At 31.6% G+C, this 11,748-nt stretch overlaps 1 protein-coding gene across 1 annotated transcript; it reads left to right on the top strand.

The window, feature by feature from the left end:
- The first annotated feature begins 541 nt into the window (after positions 1-541).
- LOC140447048 (cathepsin L-like proteinase) lies at positions 542-9,266 on the top strand. Its single transcript, XM_072539635.1, has 5 exons — positions 542-627; positions 4,624-4,705; positions 4,831-5,163; positions 6,809-7,094; positions 8,922-9,266. The coding sequence occupies exons 2-5, from the start codon at positions 4,625-4,627 to the stop codon at positions 9,191-9,193; spliced, it is 972 nt and encodes a 323-aa protein (XP_072395736.1). The 5' UTR covers positions 542-627; position 4,624; the 3' UTR covers positions 9,194-9,266.
- The last annotated feature ends 2,482 nt before the right edge of the window (positions 9,267-11,748 follow it).

Here is an 11,748-nt window from a genome sequence, read left to right as displayed (position 1 = left end):
CTACCTGGAACGAAACAGGGAGCCTCCTTGCTGATGAATGAAGTGTGGATGTGTATGAATGGAAATTGGATGAATGAAAGTAGTGATTCGGAAGTGATGCCGGCCTTACAGCGGCCATTCCGCTTCCGGATCGCTGGATGACAGAGGAGGGCCTGGTTTAGGAGGTAGGCGTTCGGCGTAGACTCGGCGAGGAGAGGTCATTTTAAAGTACCTCGGGAACTATCGCCGGGACCACGAAGAATGAATCCTGCACTAAGGTCAGTCAGGCTGCGTCCTGGACTGAGATGTCTTTTGAAGATTCCAGACCCCTCCTCTATAAAGACGAAAAAAAAAGACTAGGAGATAAATATGATACCAATTATGTGCATTACAAAATGTATAATAAGATAAAAATTTATAATATTTTCTTAGATTCATCATGATAAAATTCAATTCATATTTTAATATTGTTGAGTATATTCTTATTTATCTGATATTCTAATTTAGCTGATAAAATTTACTGAAGTGATTTACACTGAACTATAAATATCTTTTCATTTCCTTTTAGATTAATAGTACAATCAATAGTTTAATAAGATAAAATTGCAGTTTATAAACTTATATTTTTTTTTAAACAATAAAACTCAGGTAAGCTTGTCAGTTTTTTTTGTAATAAAAAATATTATTTAATTTAATTTTTGTTACTTATTTAGATCTTGTAACAAATATTTATTAGTAGTTATAGTAATATCTGAACTTCAAATCAAATTTGTTCTAAGGCGTCTATCACTATAGTCTCCCCTTGCTCTATATTTTGTATTCTTCTTCTTTAAGTGCCCTCTTCTCAATGTAGGTTGACTCTTACAATTTTTTGCAAACTCTTCTCTGTCTTCAGCTGTTCATATTAGCTGTTCTAAATTAGACTGTTAAAAATTTAGCTTTTCAAATTTAACTGTTCAAAATATTTTATATAAATCAAGGTAAATAAAACCCTGAAATATTTGAATGTGTATCAAAACTGTAACTAATAGTGGCAACAAAAATACTCGCTTAATATTCTGGATTTTGATTATTATACATTAAAAAATTTACATTTTAAAAACAAGTAGTACTTTTATATCCATTATATCATTAATCCACAAGTCTAAATATGTTCTAGAACAAGGTTTTCTTTATATCAGAGTAGAACTTCTGCCTTGAATCCACCCTTTATTCTTTCGGCAGCGCACACCTCCTGCTCAGAAGTTCTACCTATTACATAGAGTTAATAGCTTTTTAATATTTTTTTAGTTTACCAATGACCCGTGTTTTATGGCTTGTATGATATACATTATTCTAGTATGATACACTTATTCGATCAAACGAAACGAAGAAAAGCTTCTAGTGCTGACAAAATATATGCAGAATTGTTACCAGCAGAATGCCAGATAGTGTAGCGACTATCGACTTTGGATGCGAATACTCTTACAAAAGAGCATTGAGTTCAGAAAAAACATTTACGTATGCTTTATAGATTTCGAAAAAGCCTTAGATAGAGTACCACATACACTACTATTTTAATGCTTAAACTCTGTTGATCGGAACACGTGTGACATTAGATTGCTTAAAAATCTTTACTACAATCAGATCGCTTGTATTAAGGTAGATCAAGAGGTTTCAGCTAATGTTTCTATTAAGCGCTTTTTGAGATAGCGTTAAATAATCGTCGCCAAGGTGTTAAAAAGAAAATGGTGAAATTATTAATTACATCAGATACGCAGATGACACCAACATAATGGCAGAGAGCCAAGAAGACCTTCAAACCCTGTTAAACGCTGTAAACAACAAATGCACTGAAAATGGCTTAACAATTAACGAAAAGAAAACAAAATGGATGGTGGTCAGTAAAATTAATACTCAGACTCAATACTAAAATTAGATAACAAAATCCTGGAAAGTACCGCCTACTGCGACATTTTTTTTTATCTATATCTAGTGTAAATTATTCCATTTTTTTAATTGCATAATTTTTATTTTTACATCAACATAAACTAAATATTTTTAAAATTATTGGTAGTGAATTGAGCTGTTGTTTTTAAAGTACTTATAGAAGATAGAACAATGGACTAATCGATATTAGACACTAATCAATATTAGAGAATTTTTCTATCTTTAATTTGGTAAAAATAGTAACTTGGCGTTTATTCCTTTTTTTACTACAAAACAATTTTACATTGTTTTGTAGTAAAAAGAAGTTAAAGTAAACTGTGAAATCTTTATATTAGGAGATTTAAACGGCAGAGTAGGGAGAGAAGAAAATAACAGAGTCGTAGGAGGGTATGGGGAACAAACAACCAATGACAACGGAATGCATCTTAGAGATTTTTGTGAAATAATGTCTCTCAAAATTATGAATGGATTATTTTAACATAGACATCCACAAACTTCCATGGATACAAACTACTAGGAATCTGCGCTCGATAATCGACTATGTAATCCAACGTCAAACTTCCCAGTTGAAAACAACTGACGTAAGGGTATACCGTGGATCAGAATGTGGATCCGACCATCGTTTACTTATGGCCAACTTGATAGTTAACTATCGCAAAAAACAATAACACTCAGATACAGAATATAGAAAAGGGTCAAGAAGTAACATCCCCTAAATATAACCTAGAAAGCTTAAAATTTCTTTACAAATTACGACTGGCCACAAAATTACAAAATGTGGATCGAGAAAATATATTAGTGGAAGAATTATACCAACAACTTAAAAAATGCATTCATGAGGCTGCAAGTGAAGCTTTGGGTTATAAATACAAACATAAAACAAAAAATCAAGAATGTTGGTCGAAGAATATGCAAATGTTAGTAAACAAAAAAAAAATTGCTTATCAGAAATGGATGTCAAGAGTTAAGCGATGCCCTCAAAATATTGAAAAACGGTAAAGCAGCAGGACCTGGGACATCCCAATTGAGTTGGTAAAGTATGGACAAAACATATTACAAAATATGTTGGTTCAACTATTTAACAAATGCTTAAAAGGACAAAATATCCCTGATGATTGGAATGTTGGATACATCAGCTCAATATTTAAGGAAGGGGATAAATGCAAATGCTCTAATTATAGGGAAATAACTGTTATCAGCTTAGTGGAAAGGTTAGTAGGACCGTACTAAAGGAAACTTTAGTACGGTCGAATAATAAAAGAAAGAATAGAATCAGAATACGAAGACAGAGAAGAGCAAAATGGATTTCGTGCAGGAAGACGTTGCACTGATGGTATATTCGTTCTGCAGCAGGAATCGAAAAACGGAAGACAAGGAATCTATATACCTACCTATTGTTTGTAGATTTAGAGAAGGCATACGATAGAGTACCTTTGAAAAAACTGTTTCAAACATTGACGAAAGTAGGTCTTAGTAGAGAGTATGTGACTGCTATCGCAAATATATACAAAAATGCCAGAAGTGTCGTTAAAGAAGGAAACTTTATATCTGAATAATTTCTAATAACAAAGGGGCTTAAACAAGGATGTTTTCTATCTCCGACCTTATTTAAAATATATATTCAATCATTGCTAGAGCAGTGGAGGAAACAAGTATCCAGAATGGGCATAGAATAGGTGGTGGTAAATGTCTAACAACTTTATTTTTCGCAGATGATCAGGTAGTCGTAGCGAATGATGAGGAAGACATGGACTACATGTTTAGATAACTAAAGAAAGAATATGAAACAATGGGGCCTCAATATGAATATGTCAAAGATAGAGTATTTTAAAACAGGAGATGATGAAGAAGATCCAGAGTTAGAAATTAGAAACACAAAAATATGTAATGAATATATTTATCTCGGATCTCTAAAATCTAAAGAATGCACTACCAAAAGAGACATCGAAAACAAAACGCAGCAGAGAAAAAAAGCTGTAAACATTCTAAACTCTCTACTATGTTCTAAAAATATTAGACAAGAAACGAAATTGACAATCTATCGAACCTTGGTAGAGCCTATTATAACTTACGGGGCAGAAGTTTGGCAGATCACGAAAAAAGATAGAAAAAGAATAGAACTAGTAAAAATAGATTTTTTAAGGAGAGCGTGTGGTGTATCCAAAAAAGATCATATCAGGAATAAAGATATTAGAGGGAGGACAAATAGCGTATATTTTAGTGAAGACAGAATTGAAACGAGACAACTAGTGTGGCATGGTTACGTGAAGCGAATAAATGAAGACATATGGCCAAAGAAAGCTTTAAATTACATACCACAACAAAGAAGAAGAAGGGGAAGGCCTTTGGTTGCCTGGGAAGAAAATGTACGGCTCATAATAAGAGATAGAGCCATCAAAGAAGACGAATGGATGGACAGAAAACGATGGCAGTCGAAATGCGAGAAGAGGCAGAAGCTGTAGGAATCTCGCTTTATTTTTTCTCGGACAGCATTATTTATTTATTTATTTATTGTCTCACAATTCAACTTTTGTATGATATACTTAATTGTTTATGTTTACTTAACTTTATAATTGGTATTAGTTTTATAAGTATGTTTTTTATTTTTGATTTTTGGGCATAATGGGAGCTCGCTCCTCTGCCCTTATTTGTAATATAATATTAATAATAATAATAATAATACATAACAATTTTACATGATTTTTCTATTTTCAGAATGAAAATTTTATTGATCCTAATTGGGACCATCGTGGTAGCCAACTCTTTGTCAACCAAAGAACAATGGGAGAGCTTTAAGGTAAGAGGATATATTTATATTAGTCAACGTAAATTTAGTTTTGGTTTTAAGTATACTAGAATCACAAGAAGTACGATAAATCAAAAAATATATACTCAATAATTTTATCATTTTTTCATTTTCAGCGTAACCATAATAAATCATATGCTCATATTCTAGAAGAAAACTATCGCTTGTCAGTTTTTCAGTCAAATCTAAAGAAAATCGAAGAACATAATTCCAGATACAAAAAGGGTGAAGTTTCGTATTACATGGGTGTAACCAAATTTGCAGATTTAACAGCTGACGAATTTAGGTCTATGCTTAATAAACAAATAAGCACAAAGCCAAATAGCCACGGTATACCTGCGCAACTTTCCGATGATCCAATACCTGATTCCGTAGATTGGAGAGGATCCGGTGCAGTTTTGGAAGTTAAAGACCAAGGGGCTTGTGGATCTTGTTGGTCATTTAGTGTTGTGAGTATTTTTTATTGTATATATATATATATATATATATATATATATATATATATATATATATATTATATTATATTTTAAACCTAACTTAATTTTGCAAGACAAATAACAATTCTTTTAATTAAATAATGATATCAGGGCTAAATTTTTTTTTTATCTTTAATTACTCTACGTAGGTCCCAAGTAATATCTATGATGTGTCCTTTGAGAAGAAAATAAACAAATGGCAAGATAAATGAAATTCAATAAGTTTATGATAATAAATTATCGGACCATTTATTAAAAACCAAATCAAATATAAATTTTAATTAAAACATATATATATATATATATATATATATATATATATATATATATATATATATATATATATATATATATATATATAACATTTACCCTATGCTCTAATACATGATTAAATCTAGAATTCTTTACTGTTTATACACCAATAATCAATATTAAGTTTGATTCGTACACAAAAAAAGATCTCAGAAATTAATTTTATATCTGTTATGAAAACAAACAAACTCAATAAAATAACAAAATTTAGATTGATGGTGTGACTGGTATGAATGTAGTTGAAAATCCTTTTCAATCCTTTTTCAATTCACACATTCTTTCTAATGGCTCCTCGATTATATTCTGCCGCCAGCTTCCTGCTGTATCCTTGGATGCTGTGCGAAAACCCCTAAGCTTCACCTGAGCTGTTTGAAAGTCTCTCACATCCACACTAACGCCCTTACAGTATCTCCAACACCTCCTGGATAATCCTATGCCATAGGATACACTTCCTTACTAATTGAAAGGACTTTCACTCTCTTAATTAGCGTTACACATCTATGCTACACCGGTTTATAATTTTTCAGGCTGTAACTTCCCTGTGAACTATTATGCACTTCTTGTGGTACGTTTGACAAACATTTTAAAACAATATAGACAATTATTATTATCATTCACAAGTAAACTTTTTTTTTTGTTACTGCAGGCTATGGCGTCCCAACTTTCAACCCACTCGTTCCACTCTTCAGAACACAATGTCGCTATCATACCAGCAGAACTACCTCGGCGTCTCTCAGGTCCCAATTTATCACTTTTGACAAATGATCACCTAACAGCATTAACACCACGTCAGTATTTTCAACTAATCACATTTCAACTTAATTAGTAAACAACCTTTTGAAAGTCACAAATTATTTCATTAGGTATTTCCAAGTCCCATAAACAAATCTTCGTTTTCGTGTAAATCCTTATCAAATAAAAAAATCTGAGAATCGATATGGTTTATCTATCTCAACATTCAACTGGTTCTCAAAATACAAACATTAATGTTTGTAAATCCGTAAAATAGTTTCGAAACACAATTCAGATAACTGCCTTAATCTGGAGCCTTCTAAAAATTGCAAGACATAGCCAGACGTTGATAAAGATGTTAAAAGATGAAATCTTGACTGTCTTTTTAATTTTATTAATGTTTGTATTTTGAGAACGATTTTTTTCTCTTTTTTTTCGAATTATTTTATAAAAATGAATATTAACCAATCTAATTTTATTTGCTCTTAAAAATAATTGTAAACACAATTTAAAGCTTGAGTATAATGAATAGTTATCTAATCGTCCTAATTTTTATTTATTTTTTTATCAACAGACTGGAGCATTAGAAGCACTTCATTTCTTAGCAAACAACGTAACACTTCCTTTAAGTGAACAGGAACTTATAGACTGCTCGATACTATACGGTAACGCTGGTTGTGGTGGAGGAAATATGGAATATGCTTTTAAGTATGTTAAAGCTAAAGGTATATCAAGTGAAACGGCATATCCGTACGTAGGAGAAGATGAGCCTTGTAAACGAAATGCTAGTAATACTGTTTTTAAAATAAAAGGTTTCCAAACTGTTTCAAATGATGATGATTCTTTGAGACGTGCTATTGGTAAGTAATATTTGGAATGTACTAATGTTAAATACTACTAGTATTTGACTCAACTTATTTTTTCTTCCTTGACTTCCTTGTTTCCTTATACGGGTAGCGTTTTTAATAACTTTTCAATATATATATTGTTGTGATCTGCTGTATGATGTTTTATTATTAATTAACACTAATTTAATTAATCCAATTATTTAATTAATTAATTCACTAATTTATGCAGAGTCATACAATTCAATTACTATTAAAAATTCTCAGGGTGCCTTTGTTATTTTACTTTAATCAGTTTACTTTATATATCTCTTCTAGTGGGTTCAGTATCTCCTAGTTGCTCATAATCGGGATAGAACAGGAAACGGAACTAACATTAAAACAACACAAATATGCACACAAATTATTATTTATTTTCAATAAGCAATACGATGAATATTAATAAATAACTTTTGTGGGCAATTATCTTTCCCAACAGACTCCTATACTCTAAATTTAATTTTAATTACAAACTATCTATTGATCTGTTTTATAATAATATCTACTAAAAAAAATGACCATATAAAAATGTAATTTATTCACAAAAAAAAATAACTCTTTGAAACTTGGAATCTTAGTTCGTATGCTTATATTTGATTTTATCTTTAGAATATCTTAAAATTTTCTTTCATTCAAATTATTTGACTGACCTTTATTTTTACACCAATGATGTCTCCTCTCGATCAAACCCCAGTTCCTTCCTTGATTGATTATGTCCGGCTACCATCAAATCTTTCCCGTTCTCAGCATCGATCCAAACCGCATACCAGCAAACTACTCCTCCGAAAACACAATCCCAAGCCTCTTTTGACCGGTACTCTTATTCACAAATTCTTCTTTCTTTCTCAATTATATCTCAAAAGAGGTATTAATCTTCTCGATTTTGATCTGCTCTCAGCTTCCACCTTTTTCACTAACAAACGAAAACATGGTACTCAGATTGACTACACGAAAACACGTCTTCTCTTCTGGTCTGTCGGTAACATAATAATTCTTTCAATCTCTCCCAGACAACCTTCTCAACTCTCTCATTCCCACCATTCTTTTTTAACCAATCATAAGCATTCGTCTTTCCCACTTATTTTCGATTTAGAAAATTTCCAACATGATATTTAAAACAAATAAACTACTTTCACTCAAATTACTTTTCAGAAACCATTTACAATTTTGCCTTTTTCAACAGAAATAAGTTTCCAAATTCTTGTTATCTCTTATCTAAATCTAATTCTTATTTACTTTCGAAAAATGCCCACCGCAAAATACAATTACAAGTTTATTCCTAAATCTATAATTATACGGGTTCCATTGTCCTTTCACTATTCACTCAGTCTTTCACGGAAAAACTCGTTAGGGTCCCGTCACGGAACAATGTTTTCTCTTATTCTAACTATTACAAATAAGTACAGGGTTGTATTTTAACTTATATGCCCGCGATATATTAAAATAATAAAAAAAAACTCTTTATTCTATTTCTGATCGATAAACTGATCCATAACAATATATATATATATATATATATATATATATATATATATATATATATATATATATATATATATAGCCCTTACACAATACTAAAAATACTATTTTAGGAAATTTTTTGATAGTTCTTTGTGCTATAAAAAAAATTACTTGACATTTTACTCCTCTATATGATATAAATGTTTAATGTGCACAATTATTATTAATTTGCTAAAATATAGGCATATTTTGTCTACCGTCAACCTTCTCGTAACCTTAACCAAAACTGATTACTTTTGTATATCTTATATAGTCAGTTTTAATTTCTTATTAATATTTTAGCGACAGTTGGTCCTATATCCATTGGGATGCAAGCTACAGAAAATTTTCAGCATTATAAGGGAGGAATACTGAGCGATCCTAGTTGTTTTAACTATGTGGGGTCCATGAATCATGGGGTTCTAGCTGTTGGTTATGGAACAGAAAATGACAAAGATTATTGGCTTGTTAAAAATTCCTGGGGAATTTCTTGGGGTGAAGATGGTTTCTTTAGAATTCAAAGAAATCCCACCACATGCTGCATTACCTGTAATGCTAATTTTCCAACAGTTTAATCAGCATAGATCAATCATTATATACCTTAAATGTTGTCTAAAATAAAAACTTCAATAAATTGTTATTATATAATATCATTATATATATATATATATATATATATATATATATATATATATATATATATATATATATATATATATATATATATATATATATATATATATTAATAATGCCGTTAAAGCCGTGAAAGCATATCCTGGATCAGACGTGGCCTCAGATCACAATCCACTTATAGAAGAAAAGACATCAAAGAATCCCTACAATAGACACAAGAAAACTTAAAGAACCTAAAGTAAAAGAAGAATGCCTTCAACATGAACTGCATGTGAACTGCAACAAATTGAACACAAACACCAATGATATTGACGAGTACTGGAATCGACTAAAAGATTGTCTACTGGAACCCTGTAAAGGAATACTAAAGACTTCCTCAAGGAGAAAAGAGGAATGGATAAATGACGAGATACTCAATATGATGGAACAACGGAGACAATTTAAAAACAAGGATAACAATAAATACAGAGAGATAAACCACGAGATTAGAAAGACGATAAAGCAGGCAAAAGAAAAATACTTTGAAGACCTTCAAAATAAATATGATCTGTTTAACCTACACAAGAAAGTCAAAGAACTGCAGAACTGAACTAAGAAAACAAAATCCCACTTGTGCAATTTTGGATAGACACGTTACTGCTATAACACATACGGACGAGAAAATACAAAGATGGGCAGAATATATCGATGAATTGTTCGATGATGAAAGAGGAGATCTGGAGCACATAGAACTTACGTCAGAAGAAATAGGTCCATATATTACAAAAGAAGAAATATTGCACGGATTAAAAACAATGAAGAGCGGGAAAAGCCCTGGACCTGATATGCTTCCTATAGAAATCCTAAAAATTCTAAATGAGAAGCACATTGATGTTTTAGTGACACTCTTGAACCAAATTTATAGTTCAGGCGTATTACCCAAAGAGTGATTAACATCTATTTTTATTTGTCTCCCTAAAAAGGAAAACGCAAGAGAATGCAGCGATTACCGCACCATTAGCTTAATGTCTCATACGCTAAAGTTACTACTTAAAGTCATCCATAACCGAATATATCACAAACTGGACATAGACGTTAATAATACACAATTTGGTTTTCGCAAAGGCCTAGGAACACGTGAAGCTCTTTTTTCACTTAATATACTAATACAAAGATGCCTGTACGTCAATCAAGATATATACGCATGTTTTATTGACTATAATAAAGCATTCGATAAAGTACGACATAAAAATTTAATGAATGTCCTGAAATAAAAGAAGATTGACTACAACGACCTCAGGATCATATCAAATTCATACTATAAACAGCGAGCAAAAGCTGTCAGAAGAAATTAAAATTAGATGTGGAGTAAGACAGGGATGCGTATTGTCGCCAATTCTTTTCAATGACTACTCCGAAGAGGTCCTGAAAAAGCTCTTGAGGGTGAAACAGCTGGAATAAAGGTAAATGGAGTTCCCATTAACAACATTAGATATGCAGACGACACTGTGATCTTAGCCGAAAACATTGATCTTCAGAGACTGGTGACCAGAATAGCAGAGTATGGAAAAGAGTATGGTCTAACAATGAATGTCAAGAAGACGAAATTTATGAGAATATCGAAAACTCAAAGAAATAACGAGAATCTTCTAATAAATGAAACCAACGTCGAACAAGTGGACAAATATGCATACCTGGGAACAATGAATAACTCCTCAAATGATTACAATCAGGAGATAAAAATCAGAATAGAAAAGGCTAGAGCAAATTTCAACAAAATGAGAAGAGTTCTATGTACCAGGGATTTAAAACTGGAACTAAGAGTTAGGTTGGCGAAGTGCTATGTTTTTTCGACTTTATTTTATGGAATGGAATCTTGGAACTTGAATGCGACATTAATGAAAAAACTGGAATCATTTGAGCTGTGGGTGTACAGAAGAATTCTGAAAATATCATGGACAGAACATGTCACAAACAAAGAGGTTCTGGGAAGGATGAACAAAGAAATGGAAATTTTAAATTCAATAAAAACAAGAAAATTAGAATATCTCGGACATATTACACGTGGAGAGAAATACACTTTGCTCCAACTGATTATGCAGGGAAAGATCCAAGAAAAGAGAAGCATAGGGAAACGTAGAATGTCATGACTGCGCAACCTGAGAGAGTAGTACGGATGTACATCAAATGAACTTTTCAGAGCAGCCGTCTCAAAAGTCCGAATAGCTATGATGATTGCCGACCTCCGCCGCGGAGATGGCACTTGAAGAAGAAGAAGAGATATATATATATATATATATATATATATATATATATATATATATATATATATATATATATATATATATATATATATATATATATATATATATATATATATATATATGTGTGTGTGTGTGTGTGTTAAGACACCATCATATCCAGAAAAACTGACTGTTGGTGTGATTTTTGGGCTTGTGGAAACATTGGTCAATACTTTTTCAAAAACGATGCTATCCAGAACATTACAGTCAATGGT

This window comes from Diabrotica undecimpunctata, chromosome 7 (genome assembly GCF_040954645.1).
Source record: "Diabrotica undecimpunctata isolate CICGRU chromosome 7, icDiaUnde3, whole genome shotgun sequence".
Lineage (NCBI taxonomy): Eukaryota > Metazoa > Arthropoda > Insecta > Coleoptera > Chrysomelidae > Diabrotica > Diabrotica undecimpunctata.
This window is presented reverse-complemented; position numbering and strand designations above follow the sequence as displayed.

Excerpts from the sequence above, each read along its gene's own strand:
- LOC140447048 (XM_072539635.1), top strand. The coding sequence starts at position 4,625 with ATGAAAATTTTATTGATCCTAATTGGGACCATCGTGGTAGCCAACTCT. Across the intron at positions 4,706-4,830 it reads AACAATGGGAGAGCTTTAAG|CGTAACCATAATAAATCATA; the intron begins GTAAGAGGATAT and ends TTTCATTTTCAG. Across the intron at positions 7,095-8,921 it reads TTCTTTGAGACGTGCTATTG|CGACAGTTGGTCCTATATCC; the intron begins GTAAGTAATATT and ends TTAATATTTTAG.